Below are 17,368 nucleotides of genomic sequence, written 5' to 3' on the forward strand. Positions count from 1 at the left end.
TAATCTAAAGATATTAGACTTATGTAACTCTTTAAACATTGAGGGCAAAGTACATTTATCTAGTTCCATGCACATGCTTACTAGTTTAAGTTAACCTCAAAAGTTTTAATGGGTTGTTTTTCTTAAGGATTGGAGTCAAGAGAACATAGTAAAAAACGATATTAAAGTGGCATTTGTTTGCATAGGCCCACCAAAACATAAGGGACATGGAAAGACAAATTATGGTCTAAATACATGGAGACCCTACCCCTGAAGTTTCCTGGCACAGGACTGACTCTAGGCTCCAGGCAAACTAGTTTGTCCAATTCAAGTCATAGTCTGTAGTGGCAATACACCTCCATTCCTCACATAGTCTCTGTTGTTGGTATCATTCTTCTGTATTAAAGATCCTGGAGTCTGCATATCCCATATTGCAGTCAGGATGGTGCAGAGCATCCTCTCGTTTCACCTCACACTTAAGGGGCAATAGAGAGAACCATGTCCTGTAGAGCAGGTCATCGTTGTTGTCATGTCTTCTCGCAGGTCATTGTTGTTGTCACGTCTTCTCAGTGTAAACGGAAGTGTCTTATTAGGAGGTCGATGTCACACCCTCGGTAGTGTCTTTCCTGGTAGAGGGCTGCTTCCAACTGTTGCTATAAAGGACCTTGGATGTTTCGTAGATAGCTTGCCTGGTTCCAGCGTGAATGGAGAATGCCCATTCAACTGAGGCCTATGCCAGGTCATTATATCAATATTCAGGGTGTAAGGTACATTGTAATGAGATTTATTAGATAATAACTAATCTGTATGTATAGTGTTTTCCCATTTTAATGTGTCTATGCAAACAAGGATCAATGCCACGAAGCGTTATTGGTGCATCTGGAGGCAATAGGAACAAGACCAGCAATTTCCATAACATACTTCAATCATAGGCATCAAACTGAGGGACAGTTCCACCACAATCCTTACTGAACAGCTTACAAAGAAAAGACAAGATGAAAAGTGGATAGAAACATCATGGTAGAAGAATATATAGAGAGTTACAGCAGTTAAAGAAAATAACCATAAAATATTCAAAAGATATATGTGTTCAATATGTGTTCGATTTGTGTCCTTCTAAATAGTTCTGGGATTTGTAAGATCTACTGTATGTCTTTGGTCAGAGATTGAAGCTGTGTGTTACTGAAGTTAAGAATGGTAAATCTGGGGTACTGATGGTTGGGAGGAGCATATGATCGCGCGGGGGCGCTAGCCCCCGCGCGGTTTCAAAATGTAGACTGGTATGAAATTGCCAGTGATAGCCTGAGTATAGCTGAGAAATTATTTGCCTCCCCCCAGATCAAACTACACCCCCTGATCCACCCTCTAGAGCCGGCCTGGGAGTGGGGAAAACCCAGGGTGCCCCATGAGCTCCTCCCAGAAACCCACCTGGAGATCCGGAGGAAAGGGGGAGAGGGGGTTCGGGTGACCCAGGTCCGGGCCCCCCACCCTAGGCCAGGCCAAAAGGCCGCTGGCACATACGGAGGTCTGCCAGCTGCCCGCCCGTGCTGCTAAAAATCCAGCTCCAGGAAGGGAGAGAGACCCTCCCAAGCCCGAAGGACAGGGATTTAAGCCCAACCTAGGCCGGTCCCCAGACCCGGCCTGGGAGTGGGGAAAACCCAGGGTGCCCCATGAGCTCCTCCCAGAAACCCACCTGGAGATCCGGAGGAAAGGGGGAGAGGGGGTTCGGGTGACCCAGGTCCGGGCCCCCCACCCTAGGCCAGGCCAAAAGGCCGCTGGCACATACGGAGGTCTGCCAGCTGCCCGCCCGTGCTGCTAAAAATCCAGCTCCAGGACGTGTCTCAGTGAGTTCTAGCCTGAGATCCACACTAGTGCCCTGAGAAAGGTTAGTTTAGTCTTGGACAAACCTTAGCCATCTCCTACTCCATCCCATTTATAATGGTACATGAGAGCACATTGTTCTTTCCAATATCCCAGTATTTAAGGGAACCCCAAGCACAGAAACCTTAAACTATTTGTCCTTGGAATGAACTAAAATTGTTTGTCAGGGCCAGATTTATTACAACTCTTTTTCTCCTTTGACTTTTGGTGAACACATATAAATTTGGTGAAATTTTTTTTGGGGGGAGGAGAAAAAAACAATAGAACATGACTATGGTCATAGAGAAACATGATTTCAGATCCTTTTCACCTCTGTTTAAGGTCCAATGAGACATCTGGCATGAAACCTGGCAGTGTTCATTAATTTAAGCAACTACCTTGTCAAATGTCTCATGCAAGAAAGTGGGAGTCAAGGTTGAATTTCCTGTTAGTCTCCAAAACCCAGGAGAGAGAAAGAGAGAGAGAAGGAAGGAAGGAAGGAAGGAAGGAAGGAAGGAAGGAAGGAAGGAAGGAAGGAAGGAAGGAAGGAAGGAAGGAAGGAAGGAAGGAAGGAAGGAAGGAAGGAAGGAAGGAAGGAAGGAAGGAAGGAAGGAAGGAAGGAAGGAAGGAAGGAAGGAAGGAAGGAAGGAAGGAGAGAGAGAGAGAAAGAAAGAAAGAAAGAAAGGAAAGAAAGAAAGAAAGAAAGAAAGAAAGAAAGAAAGAAAGAAAGAAAGAAAGAAAGAAAGAAAGAAAGAAAGAAAGAAGAAAGAAAGAAAGAAAGAAAGAAAAGAGAGAGAGAGAAAGAAAGAAAGAAAGAAAGAAAGAAAGAAAGAAAGAAAGAAAGAAAGAAAGAAAGAAAGAAAGAAAGAAAGAAAGAAAGAAAGAGAGAGAAAGAGAGAAAGAAAGAAAGAAAGAAAGAAAGAAAGAAAGAAAGAAAGAAAGAAAGAAAGAAAGAAAGAGAAAGAAAGAAAGAAAGAAAGAAAGAAGAAAGAAAGAAAGAAAGAAAGAAGAAAGAAAGAAAGAAAGAAAGAAAAGAAAGAAAGAAAGAAAGAAAGAAAGAAAGAAAGAGAAGAAAATAGAGTTTGATCATGGATCTTTCCCATACTCCAATATTTACAATTCTGAGAGCAAATTGACATTTTAATTGCATACAAATCCAGAAAGTGAGGTGGAAAACCTTCTCCCTCTCCGACTGGAAAGTTTCTATCAGAAGTTTCTATATTTCACACAGACACACACAAAATGCTGTTATTTGGCACATAAAATCTGATTGGCTTCAGAAAAGATTAGGTGTTCTTTTGAGGGAGCCTCTAAATGCATTTGAACCACACCTTTAAGTTGCTGATTTCCCTGTAGCTTTGGTGGGGGTGTCACATCTCTGAGGTACAGAGGAAGGTGTTCCCAATTTCCTACCAAAACAGTAAGGTTATGACTCCCAGAGATTGCATGTAGGGAGGGCATGAAACCCTCCTTACACACACACACACACACACACACACACACACACACACACACACACACACACACACACACACACACACACACACCTCCCGCATGCAGCCTAGGGCTTAGGAAATAGCTTAGAGTGAAGAATTGTTTTCTCAGAGAGTTCTGTCTGAACATTCCAGCTAAAGCAGACAGCTATCAGCTAATCTCCGTAAATGACTACAATTTTGGCAGGTGTCAGCTGGTCCAGAGATTGCTCACATGTTAAAACTTTTTGTAAGCATGGGACAAAGAGAGGGAACTCATACAAAAAACTTTTAAAAAAAAAAAAAGTGATATCTCTTCATATCTGGCCACAGTGGAGGCTTATCTCAAATGAATTGCTCCTGTTTGGTTTCTTCAGGGCATGAGGACCTCACACGTGGTAGCTCAGAATAGGGACTATGGAAAAACTTTTTTATATTTATTATTATTATTAATTTGGGGTCATATCCAGCAGCACTCAGTACTTACTCCAGGCTCTGCACTCAGGATTCACTTCTGGTAGTGCTTGGGGGACCATATGATAGACCAGGGATAGAACCTGGGTCGGTGTGTGCAAGGTAAGTGTGCTTTTGCTCCTGCCCTAGCTTTCATTTTTTGGAGCAGTCACACCTAGTGATACCCAGGGCTAACTCCTGACTTTGTAATCAGGGACCACTCCTGACAATGCTCAGACAGTCATGTGGTGCTGAGAATCAAAATGGAGTTGGCCAAATTTAAGACTAGCATCTTCATTCCTGTACTATTTCTGTGGTCCAATGGACAAGCTTTCTTCAGGCTCTCCACTTTAGACTCTGCAAAGACAAATGGGGTGTCTCAGAATAATCTCAAATGCCCCCTTCCCAAAATTACCCATAATCCTCAACACACCATTCTTTACAACTGCCCCAGTGAGTTGCAGAAATGGGAATTTTGGTTTTATTATTTTTTATTTAAACCATTTTGATTTAAATAAAGTTCTTCATAGTTGGGTTTTAGACACACAATGTTTCAGGACCAATTCCACCACCAGTGTCAACCTCCCTACACCAATATTTCCAGAGTCTATCCCATGCTTCCACCCATCCTGCCCCAAAATTAATACCAGATGCATTATTAATTTTGGTTGTTTAAGTTGGGGCCTCATGAATTCATTGTTGTTGACTCTGGTGTGGATATTTAGCTTTGTCTTTTTGTTTGTTGTTATCTCCACCAACACACCTGAGACCCTTTGGCACCTGTCCCCCATTCTTTCATACTTCTCTTTCTCCTCCTCCACTCAAATTTTTTTCTTTCTCCTCACTACACTCTGTGGTCTAGAATGTTCTCAACAACTCCCAACAACTGAGAAGTTCTGAAATAAGGACAAAGCTGCTGGAATCTTCTACCTCAGGCTATCTCAGCAACACACATTCCTTCTGGGGCTGTAGAACCCTCCAAAATCCTTTCTCCTGCTTTATTTTCTCCTTGGATACTGATAGCCACTGTTTGGATGAGAAAAACCAACAACTAGTTATGTTTTGCGTGGTATGTAAGAGGCCATTGTTGGGTATTTTTCTGCCAGAAAACTTCAGCTCTTTCTGTCAGATCTTGAGGAAACAGAGCTTGGGCTCCCAAGAGCAAAGAAGGGACGAGCTCAGGAAAGTTCAGTCCAAAGACATTTAATTTACCTGCCTGAATGGCTGAAATAGAATGTTCTAGAAAAAAGAAAAAGAAAAAGAGGCTTTAAAACTTCAGAGAGACAGGATGACAGGGGTTGTTCCGGGACCTGGCCCTATGGCCTTTCGCCCACAAGGCCGTGTGCTTAAAATACTCGGCCCGTAAGAGGCCTCTCACATGGGAACTGGCCTGCGTGACTCAGGCTGTTTGTGTTCAGGCCCAGTGTTGTGGGCTGTAGGGCTGAATCAGAGTCCAGATTTGCCTTTGGTGACACATGAAAAGAGGGAGCGTTGCATTTGAGCTACACAAATATTATGCTTAAGTATTTTTCCTCCTTCTGGAGCCAAGCAGGTCTTGTTGGTGATAAAAATCGCTGCAGTATAGTGGGTCCTTTTTCTGGGTCTGGAATCTGAGACCAGAGCAGCTGTGCCAAGGGGCCTGGCAGCAGGGAGAAGCATTGGAGATTCGGAGCCACCCTACGTGCTATAAAATTGAATTTCCTAATTGTTGCAATGGGGAGTAGGCAGGGCCCACATATCCTTCTCCACCCCTGCTTCCCTGCCCAGACCCCCTATCCCAGGCTGAGGCTGGGGGGTGGGGTGGGGGCATTTAAAAAAGACCTTGACCATGGCTGTTTGGATCTCGAGACCCTCCCCTAGCATGGGGGTGGCTGTGAAATCCTCCTTGTAGCTCTAAAGGTGGTAGAAAAAGAGGGAGTGACCCATGGTTCCTCAGCCCTGTTGGACAAGACTATCTTCAGTTGAAAGCCTTTTTAGGGGGGCAGAGGAGCTCCCAAGCTGTACCCAAGGGACCCAGGGGACACTCCTGGTGATGCTGGCTCTATCAGATGATAGTTGACTGTAAAGTTGTGACATTGCTAAGACACTGCAGTGTGAGCTGTGGGGGGTATCCAGGTCGTTCAGGCAGGACTGGGAACTTTTGGGGTCATACCCAGCAGTGCCCAAGAATATCTGGGACTGTACCTGGCAATGCTCAGGAGACCTTGTGGTGCCAGGTATTGAACAAAGGGGGTACTGTTTGCAGAGCATATGCGCCCTAACCCCTACACCACCTTCCTGGCCACTAAGAGACTTTCTGATATAGCATTAGACTTGTTCTGTTTATGGGATCCTGAGACTGAGACTTTGAGGAAACAGAGTCTCCTAAAGCCTTATCCAGAGCTTCATGCCCCACTCTGGATTCCAGCGTCCCTGGAAAGGTGGATCCAATGGGGTAGGAGGGCTGAAAGCCTCATGTGCTTCGCCTGTTAGGAACATTAATCTAGACAATATCCACCACTCCTTCCTCCTTAGGGGGTCCGCTTGGGAGCGGCAGGAGAAAGCGGGTGCTTCTTGAAAAACTGGCAAGGTATGCCAGGAGGTGTTGGGCTGCCCAGGCTCTGCATTTAGCAGGAATGAGGACTTGGGGCGGGGGAGGGGGGGTGTTTGTAACCACACCCAACTTCCTTTGGGAAGGAGCTGCTCCCCAGCCCACTTTGTTGTTTCTGAAGCTTATCCTTGAGGTGGCCAGAGAGGGGGCAGAGGGGGGCGGGGGCCTTTGCTACTGCCATCCATGACTCCACAGCTAGTGGCCCAATGCCAACCGTTAATGCACCATCTCCCCCACCCCACCCCTCCTTCAGGCATGTCCACTGTGCTCTGCCTCTAGGAAGTGAGGTTTTAGAGGGTCAGATAAGGAGGGCCCAGGTCCCAGGCCAAGAGAGCACCCAGGGACCCGTGTAATGATACAAGATGTCCCCCACTCCCCCACTGCTGGGCGGGCAGAAAGTGGTCCAGTGTGCCCAGTTTCCTGCAACACCACGTCGGGGGTGAGGGGGCGCGAACAGGGAAGGACAGAAGCGCCCCAACTGCGGGCAAAGACACAAGCCATGTTCTCATCTCTTCCTCCCCCCTGCCTCCCTCTCCCCCGCCCCCTCCCACACTAGGACATCGGCAGAAACTAGATGATCAGACCAAGGCCGGGAGCTTGTCCTTTTCCGAGCGGCTCAGTGAGCTGGAGCAGCTGCGGCGCACAGCCATGCGGGTCAGCCCGCACCACCCAGCCCCTACACCCAACCCTCGCGCCTCCTTGAACCACTCCACTGCCTTTAACCCTCAGCCTCAAAGTCAGATGCAGGGTAAGTATCAGAGCCAGGCCTCCTTGTGCCTTGCATCCGTGCCCCGCTGCACCTGATGCAAAAGTGGGTGGTGGTGACAGGTGGAGGGGGGGGACTATGCACCATCATCATTCTGGGAACTTTCAGACTTGAGGGTCTCTGGCTTCCCCCAGACCAACTTACTGAGTCAATTAAGCTCGTACAGAGACATGTACCAAACCCCACATGGAAAAAAAATCTGTTCCTAAATTAAAAATGATGTGGGGAAATCTAGAGAGATTTGGAGAGACCTAGAAAGATCTGAAATATGTAGAAAGATCTGAAGAGAAAGGGATATCTGTGGCTCAGGTCTGGGGCTGGAGAAGTGTTTGTTCAGGCCGTCCTGTCTTCTTATCAGTTATGGTGGACACATGTACAGTGAGTGCACACACACAGAGTTCCAAATTCGCTTTAAGGTGATTTGGGTAGTTTCAAGCTAATCTCCATTCTTTCCACAAGACAAAGAAACCCTAGGGCTCTCAGGATGCCATGGCATGAAGGGTTTGACTTGGCATGAATAAACGGTATCGAATCATTGCACCAACAATGCCAGCCACTCCCCCCTTTCCCCTACCCACTCTAGAACTAACTGGCCTGGCAGCAGCAAAACAAAACCAAACCCCTGTAAAATACACCCACTGTATCAAACTCGCAGGGCAGAGCCCATCACAGCCCAAGTTTATGCACAAGAGAGGAACCACTGACGTCGGACATTATTTGCTCTGTGATACCGTTTAGAATTTCCGAAATGCCGTCATGTTCTCTGGGCTGGGTGGACCTAACACAGCTGTATAGGCTGGGGGATGGGGAGAAGAGGAGATATTTTCTCTGCTGGGTGAGTTATACAACTTGATTTAGGGGTGTCTCTGAGCTGGGCAGAGCTGCGCAGACACCCTGAGACATTTGGAAGCTGTAGCCCTATTGTTCTTGGTTGAGGGATTGGGAGCTCACATGAGGTTTTGAAGGGTATGCCCACCCCCTCATCCTCCAAGAGTCAATTCACACTCTAGGGTTTATTTTCTCTTATTAGTGTGGAAAATTTCTTTTCTCTTATTAGTGTTTATTTTCTCTTATTAGTGTTGTCCTCGCATAACCCACAATGAACATGGCTATTAAGAGCTCCCTTTCTCGTACCAAGAGAAACCTAAAATTGGTTTTGGAGGTCAGAGGGGCATTGTCTCCTCCAGACACTCACTTGAGGTGTCTGAGGAAGAGGGATCTATGCAATCATTAGATTCCCCACCAGAGGCTTCATAATCCTCTTTTATATATGTAATTGTTTTAAAATACTAAAATGCAAATGGGGGGAGTTACTTGAGATTAAAAGCACTTTGAGTGGAAGCAATGGAGTTGGGGTGAAATGATACATTTCCTCTAACATAAAGAAACTCCTGGAACACCTTCTTAGCTAATGTGTTCTATTCTACGCCCTTGGCATTCATAGGTAACCTTGTCAGGGTCCCAATTTAGCCCCAAGGAAGATGGTCCATGTCTGGACTCTCAGGTGTCACTGGCCATGGACTCTTTGCTCCATCATGGCATTTGCCCTTTTCTTCTGGTGGTGAGACACACCTGAAGGACAATCAGCCTTTTGGGGAGCAAGTTGAAATGGTCCCTGGAAGTGGCTACTGGTTCACACTTTGGATGAGGGGATGTCTCAGATTTGATGCCTCCTCCATCAGATACACTCATTATATCAAAGCATAGGGAAGGAAGTGAGCTGAAATCTTTTTTGTTTCTGTTTTTGGGCCACACCTAGCTATGTTCAGAGGTTACTCCTGGCTCACTCAGAAATTACTCTTGGCAGGCTTTGGAGACTCTATAGAATGTCAGGGATTAAACCGGGTTGAATGCATGCAAGACAAGTGCCCTATCACTGTGTTGTGCTATTGCTCAGGTCCTAAGGACTGAATTCATATTCTAGAAGCCAGCAACCCTAGTTGAAGGCTTTCTGCAGCTCTTTGGAACATACTGTCTACTGAGCACAATGCCAGGCTAACACAGACCACAGTCATGGTCCCTTGTTAGGTCTCTTAACTTTGGTCCCAATCAGGTAATAACAATAAATTTACTTTCTGTGCTCCCTAGGGGCTTAGTGGTTGCACTGGGGGAAAAAACAAAACAAAACAAAACATTTTAACTGTGTTGCTTGCTTTTTTTTCCCAAACTGTGATTTCAGGTCTTTACTTGTAAAATGGTAAAAATGACTTGTTTAAGTATCTAGGGTATTTTCATATAAAATGACTTTAATTTTCTAATTTTCTTTTTGTTTTCTTCCTACAAAACAAAAAAGAAACCTGATTCTGCTTTGTCATGCTAGGCAGATGGCCTTTGGCCTATATATATATATATATATATATATATGTATATATATATGTATATATGTATATATATATGTATATATATACATATATATATCTGAGACTAGATTGTAATAGGATATATATATCTGAGACTAGATTGTAATAGGATAACCGTCTGATCTCTGAGCCAGAACTTTTCATTTTGTCCTTGATAGGTGGGAAATGGTGATTTTTGCAGGATTAGCAGGAGTGTTGCTATGATATTTAAGAAAACGCTTTCTGGACAAACCCAGTATGTGTTTATCTGTGCTCTTGGAAACAGCAGTGGTGGTTGTTAGAAAAAATATCCCAAAAGGTAGTGGGAGCAGTTTTGGATTGGAATACTAGCAACAAGCAAATGTTCAGAACTTATCAGCTGGGGAGAGATGATAGGTCTCGATGAGTCAGGGAAGCTCTGTGTTGCTCAGGATTATATTGGGAGACAGAAATCAGGAACCTAAAATAACGTCTGTATTTATCCAGAATAAGATTGTGTTTGAGAATGCCTCCGAAGGGGCATCTCAAATGATATGCGTGCAAATTACCATGCCACCCAACTGCTGTTTATTTGCTGAAGTTTGAACAATAAAAGGGACAGGGCTTTATTTCCACTTCCTAGTTTTCCAACTTTGACAATGGCCCTGTAAGCCATTTTGTCATGGCTACGCGTCTCTGCAAGTCAAGGCAGCCTCTTGTACCTCATGCTGTAGAATGTTCTCCTAGATGTGAGGAGGAGGAGGGCAAGGAATCGGAAGAGGAAGAGGAGGAGGAGGAGGAGGAAGAGAAAAAGGAGGAGGGACAGTGCTCAGAGATGATTTTTGAAAGTTGTAGCACTGGGATTATCACATCTGACCCTTAGAGATGTTTTAGACAACCTGATTGTTTTTTATATGTTTACTCCAAGCTAATGTTCAACTTTGGAGGCTTCTTAACTTCCTCTTTGCAGAGTTGACAAAAATGAGTGACAGTTTTTGGTGCCTAAAACTGTCAAGGGAGCAAAATGAGGAGGTCATTTGGGTACTTCTTGTGTTTTACAGAAAGTTTAAGACTTTCATTGGCTCATTTAGGTTAGGTTGAAAAGACCTTGGCATCAATTAAACCTTTTTTACGCATTCTTTTCTTCTCTTTACAATCAAGCTAAACCTCAAAGTTAAGAACTGTCCAATAATCCCAAGGCTAAAAGTGATAAATGGATCTTGACTTGAACCCAGACCCTGTAGGGGTCAGGTGAAGTTTCTCCTGGCCACATACTCTTGGCTCGACTCAAGTAGACATAAGGTTGGCCATTGGCAAGGGCAGCCTGCCTCCCCAGGGGTAATGAGACAAGCTCCTATTCTATCTGGCACTCCATGAAACTCTTCTGTTTCAAACATGTTCTAGCATAGTTATATGTGAAGATGAATAACTTGAGGATTAGAGCCTAGGATAGGACACTCTGGGTCTCTTGTACTGGGATACCAGTTGACCTTCCTAGGTATGAGACCCACTCTTGTAGGATTCAGAGGCCAATGCTTCCTGGATCCAAACTCCAGCCACATTTGGATCTACTTTATGCCTGGCACCTTGATTACTTTCAGAATTTTGTTTGGCCAACAGGGGACTCAAACTCTTCTATTGACTCCTGGTTTTTTTACTCCCAAGGATTTCTGTTCTGATGGTGATACCTTCTCCACAAAGAAGGTGGCCGTGTTCTGGTGTTCTAAATAGTTTCTGGGTTGTGTCCCAGTGATTTAGGTGCCATTACCAGCATTACCTTTATCAGCTGAGTCAATAAAAGGAAAAAGTAAATTTGTCTTTTCCATTTTTCTGTAGGAAAAGAGATAAATTCCTTTGTTGTCCTTAGGCATAAAACATTATACTGCTTAGTACTTCTTCACTTTCCCTTCTTTCTATCTCTCTGTCTCTGTCTCCATCTTTCTCTCTCTCTCTCTGTTGCTCTCTCTCTCTTCCTCATTCTCTCTTCTGTCCTCACCCTTCCTTTGCTTCCATCAATTCTGGATGCCCCAAAACAAAGTGCTGCCTTATCACCTCAAAAGCAGAGACAACAAATACCGGAACTTGTCCCTATAAGTTTATACATAGTTTGGTCATTTAATGGCTACACAAATCATATTTTTAGGGTGTTTTAATTTGGGGCAAGGGAAGGGAGGCAACTGCAGCATCATCCAAGGGCCCACACCCCCTTATTCTGCACCCTGTGGCCTTCCCTTGACAGGACCACCAAAATTAATGTGATTCCCAGGCAGAGACTAAGAACTCCAACTCTTGTGTTCTAGAATCTCAGCCCCTGCTCCTTACTCTCTGGTCTTTGGGGAAACCTGGCAGGCTCGGATTGAAGCATTAAGCTGAAGACATTTGAAAAAAGGGAAAGAATAAAGGACATGTGAGGGACAAAGAAAGTCTAAGATTTCTCCTTCAGTCAAAACAGCAAAAGCCAAAGACCTTCTATGTTTTTCTTTATTTTCGGTTTCCTGTTTCGGGCCACACCTAGTAGTGCTAGGGGACCACTCCCTGGGGGACACCTGCTTACCAACAGAAACTGCCAGGTCAGCACTGTTTTTTGTTTTGGATTTTGGGCCACACCCAGCAGCTCTCCTAGCAGGCTCCTAGGATCATAAGGGATACCAGGGATCGAACTCAGGTCGTCCTGTGTGCAAGGCAAATGCTCTACCTGTTGTACTACTGCTCAGGCCCCAAGATTAGCACTGTTTTGACTCGGATTTTCAGATGAACTGCTACATATGAGATGCTATCAGCACCCATGACCTTTTTAGGTTTTAGTTTTACTTTTTAGTTTTTTTCAGACCCATGTTTTCAGAGATGTGTGGATAAGACCTGGTGGACATGTTTTGTAATTGGACGAAAAGAGAGTTTGCTAAGGGGCTGATCTTAATGCTGGATTATTCCTTGCACAGAATTGATGCTTTCTGAACTTCTGCCACATTCCAGCCAAGTGGAAGCCAGTGTGGACTGACTCAATGCTCACAGCCCAATGTGCATCCACACATACAAGATTGGGTTCAGCAGAATGACAAAGTCCATTATACCAAGAGCACTGGTTGCAGATCAGTAATTAAACAAGGGGGTTGTGTTGAAAATTCAGTAATCAAGAAGAATAGCAGGGCCCTGGAGAATGGCACTTGTTTGCCTTGCATGCGGCCAACCATGTTTGATCCCCAGAATCACCTGAGTACCACCAGGTGTGCCCCCCCAAAACCAAAACAACAACACTAACAAAAGAAAAAGTTAGCCAAGTGCAGAACAGAGGCTCAAAAGGCCCCCTTAGTCCACATGGCCTCACTGCCATCTCCACATGCCTGTAGAGACTGTTTCTTGGCAAATTGCTTCATCTTTTGTTTGGTTTTGTTTAGTTTTGAGTTATGCCCAGTGATGATCAGCGTTTACTCCTGTCTCTGCACCAGGGGTTGCTCCTGGTGATGCTAAGGGGTGAGAGAAATTGAATTTGGATTCGCCGTGTGCGAATAGATAGTACCTACTGTACTATCTCTCTGACCTTTGTTTCACCTTAAAGTCTTGGTTTCCTTTTCTGTGAAATGGGAATACTGATCCTGCTTAGAGATCTAGCTCAGTGACCCCTGGATTAGGGATCCAGCTGAGAGCCAGCTCTGGACTTACACTTGTAAATTGCTGTCATTTGAGTTGCTGTCATCAGCTTCACTGAGGCCCAGGTCTATTTCCCAGATGCAGATCCAAGATAGCAAGCAAGAAGTGGGAGTTTTTTAGTTTTTCTTGAGGGGGAAACTAGGGTTCTTGTCTATCCCAGCAGAAAGAAGGTATACACTTCCTTTTATTGAGGAAATATGGTTTTACGACTTTGTATATGTCCCAAAAAACCAACTTCACCTCTCCACAAATGTAGGGACCACAGCAACCCACTTTCTAAAGTCTAGTTTCCACCCCCACCCTCCAGTTTACCCCTCCACCTCCACTTTAATAATTGGCCCTTCAATAACCGCCATTCTGTTGTCAGACCTGAGAGCTGGTACCTCTTTTGATTTAGTTGCCTTTTCCTTTCATAGGAGCAAGATCATGCAGTATTTTCTTTCTCCAAGTGACTTATTTTGCTAAGCACAATACTCACCAGTTCCATATTCATTTTAGTAAATGATAAGACTTCATCTCTTCTCACAGTTGAGCCATACTGCCTGGTGTATAGTGGCCACCCTGCTTTATCTACTCATCTCTCCTTGACCACTAGGGTTTTTGCCAGATCTTGGCTAGGGTGCAACGAACTTAGGGATTAACATAATTTTTAGATAAGTGGTTTCTCTTGGATAAATTGCCAGACATGGGCTTGCTGGATCAGAGTAGGGTAGTGGATCAGGTATTTCTTCCTATTTTCTAGAGGACCCAACAGTATAGAGAAAAGGGGTCTCTTCCCAGTGTCAGAAGATAATGCAGACCAGGAAACACAAGGCCTCTGTGCCTTCTGTCCTAGACCCACAAAATTCAAGAGAGATGGTAATGGAACATTGGAACAGAAGATTCATGGACACCCCAGGAGCCAACTGGGGTGAGATCTGGAATGGGTGAGGGGAGGCTTCTGCAACTCATCAGGTCACTGGTTTTGAAGCAAACTGCTGCTTTTTTGCTTTGCCTTGCTTTTACCTTTCTTTCTCTTTTCTTTTCTTTCTCTTTTTTTCCTTTCCTTTCCTTTTAATTTTCTTTTCTTTTCTCTTTTGTATGTTATACTCTTTTATCTTACTTTCCTATTTTCTTTTTCCTTTTTTCTTTCTTGTCTCTTTTCCTTTCCTTTCTTTTCTTTTTCCTTTCCTTTCCCTTTCTTTCCTTTCTTTTTTTTTTAAAACAGATGACTGACTCCATACTGGGCCAGGCCCTGTTAAAAAAGCTTAGTGATTCACTTTGTATAGCTCATAGCCCCAAATTTACAAATCCCCCAAAGGTCGCCTTTCACATTTGGATATTTAAAAAAGGAACTTTGATGGTCATCGTAAGGTTTCAGGCTGACTAAAAGTTTACACCACAAGAACAAATCTTAACATTTATAAGAGAAAAGAAAGGGGTTAACACACACACACACACTCAAACACACACACACACTCACACACACACACACATACACACACACACACACACACACACACACACACACACACACTCACTCACAACCACTCATTAAAAAACTGCTCTCTTGTGTTTTCTGCCTCCTTGTTGCTCCCTAATCCGAGTCCTGGTTTTGTTCATTTGCATGATTTTTTCCCTTCATATTGTGGAACAGAAATACAGGCCCACAGTAATTTCGTTACTTTATGGCTCTTTAAAATGCAGCACGTCTGATTTAAATAATGTGGAGGAACTATAATTACCTCTGTCTTATTTCCGTCTGGCCATCAGAACAGAACCCCACTTTTAGGGACAATGTGCAGGGCAGGGTGGCGGGGTTCCTCTGCTGCTAACGTCAAGCTTGCGGTAATGTCAGTATATATTTTTGTCTGATTTTTTCAGGCCTTACTCTCCAGACCAGAGGGGGGGTTTGCCCTCCTCCAGGAACTCTCTTGTTTTCTTATTATCAAACAAACAGTAGAATGGGTGCGATTGTTATGGAGATTAAAGGCCTGGATTGCAAAATGCCTGCAAATGGAGGCCTCAGTGTAAAAGCCAGTTTCTCACTATGGGCTTTTCTCCTATAATCTCTTTCAGGCAGAACATTTTATGTTTTGTTACTAGAGATTCAATTACCACTTACAGTAAATACTACAAAATGATGATTTAAAAATATTTATAAATATAGGAATAGAAAAAAGATTGTGAGAGAGAACTCACCCTAAAAACAAACATTAGCCAATCATGTTTATTTTCTATTTCTTTGTGCACTCCTGAGAATTAGTTTTAAAAAAAAATAGCCGTGTCAACTTTTTAATCCATCTGACTTTTGATTCTGATTTCTCAGCCATTGGAAGTCTTCATAGAGTTTAATCTCTGACTGAAATGGTGCAGCTAAGACCTAAACTGTTTAAAATCAATAGTGAGGCCAGAAGGATAGTATAGCGGGGAGGGTGCTTGCCTTACACACATCTGTCCGGATACACTCTCCACCACCCCATATGTTTTCCCAAACCCACAAAAGCGATCCAGATACAGAGTCAGGAGTCAGCCCCCAGCACAGCTGAATGTGGCCCCCCAAATAAATAACAGTAACCAAGAAAAAATCAAACTCAGACACCAAGTTCTTGCTCTGGACCATAGGTCTATTAGGAAGAATGGAGCAGAAATGAGAGGTATTTTCTTTAGACACAAGATCATGGGCCCCTATCCTGGACACCATCAATATTTCACACCTCGAGGTCCTACTTAGTGTCAGACTTTGGAAAAGCATCTTCCTGTTACTATCAGTAGCTGCTGTGGCATACCCCATTTGTAAAAAAGGTTCTCCTTCTGAAACAGGGCCTTTGCTTTTTCCACTAGGAAGTGGTTTGTCAGCAATGAACTCATTCTGGACATCCCCCAAACTTGTAGGGCTTTGTCAATCACAGGTAACATATTCCAGGAAGCCAATGCCAGAGTCCCTACTTCCATTGCCCCTAATTAAAAATATATATATATTTGGGGTGGTGTGGGGGTAGTGTTGATAGTTGTTCGGTGTGATCGGACTTCTCTGAGCCACCATATGTTGCTAAATTAGAGAAGTCATTGCCCAGACCTGGATCTGTTTAATTTAATATGATTTTACACAAATTACAAAGCATGACTTCCAAATTGAATTTGTGTGAAATTACAGAGAGCCAATTCAGGTGGAAGAGAAAGGAAATCTTGTTATTCTTATTCCAGGATCTCTTCCCATTTTCCTCATTTGATTCTTTCACGCCTTGGGGAGGTGTACGTGGTGATGGTGGCAGAAACCAAGAATCATAGGGCTTTATAAGGCATTTATTTCTCTTCACTTTTAAACTTCTGGTCAAGAAGGCAGGAAGGGGACTCTTGGAGAGAGACATTGAAGCCTAAACTTATCAACGCTGATTCTTCTGTCCATCCATCCCTTCCATCCACAAATAATTATGAGAGGGGATTTGGGAAAAGCATATGCACCCCAGAATGTCCTTTGGGAGGCAGCCAGGCTCTGAATCTGTGAGTAAACAAGTTTTTCTAGGAAGGAAAGTAGATGTGGACTTTGGGATTCAGATCCCAGGTGAGCCTCTTCCATTGACATGTACATCTGCATGTGTGCATACATGGTCTGGTAAAGCAGTTCAAGTCCTGTGTACCACTGATCCGTCTCTGTAAAATAGATCTGATGCCAACAGTACCTAATTTCAGAGAGGGCCATGAAGGTTCAGGAAACTAACTTGTATAAAGCCTTGGGTGCTGGTTCATGGGAAGCACCACATGAACTGACTTCTATTTGCACGTGGCTGAGATGCAAACTTGTCAGGAATGAAGCACAGAGATTCCTACTCTTCGTATTTATTTTGTTGGTGCCAAAGACTGCACAAGGGACCTCCTCTATGGGAAGTGGGTGCTTTCCAGTGAGCTCCCTCCACATCCCAACATCAAACTGACACTCTTTTAACACACAGTTGAATGACCCCTATGGTTCATTTTGCTGGTGCTGCTGTGAACTTGCTTTGGATGGCGCCATCGTGTGGCTTGGGGGTCTTCCACAACCACCCCTTGAATGAGTCGTGCAGATGCTGTCATTGTTACTTCCTGTACCAATGATCTAGTTGGGCAGGTGGCCCAGGGCTGGGGCCATGCAGAGGTGGTTAATGTGATGTCCTGGGCCAACTTTGCTCCCTGGGGTTAGCTCTCACCCATGAACCACAGCACACAAGGTTAAGGGAGAACACAAATTTGTTCAGGTCGACAAGAGTCTTCACTTCCTCTGCTCTAAGCCCTAAGTTCTCCTCAAGAGATGCTCCAAGTCTCC

General features: G+C 44.2%; 1 protein-coding gene across 4 annotated transcripts in view; it reads left to right on the forward strand.

The window, feature by feature from the left end:
- RUNX1 (RUNX family transcription factor 1) overlaps positions 1 to 17,368 on the forward strand; it is a 99,674-nt gene that overhangs the window by 50,642 nt on the left and 31,664 nt on the right. For 3 of the 4 annotated variants that reach the window (XM_049785786.1, XM_049785785.1, XM_049785784.1), the window contains exon 4: positions 6,911 to 7,102. In XM_049785786.1, coding sequence (XP_049641743.1) covers positions 6,911 to 7,102 — 192 coding nt within the window. Of the gene's footprint in view, positions 1 to 6,910; positions 7,107 to 7,379; positions 7,391 to 17,368 lie in introns of all 4 variants that reach the window. The other variant, XM_049785787.1, reaches the window with a different exon arrangement.

Source organism: Suncus etruscus, chromosome 13 (assembly GCF_024139225.1).
Source record: "Suncus etruscus isolate mSunEtr1 chromosome 13, mSunEtr1.pri.cur, whole genome shotgun sequence".
NCBI lineage: Eukaryota > Metazoa > Chordata > Mammalia > Eulipotyphla > Soricidae > Suncus > Suncus etruscus.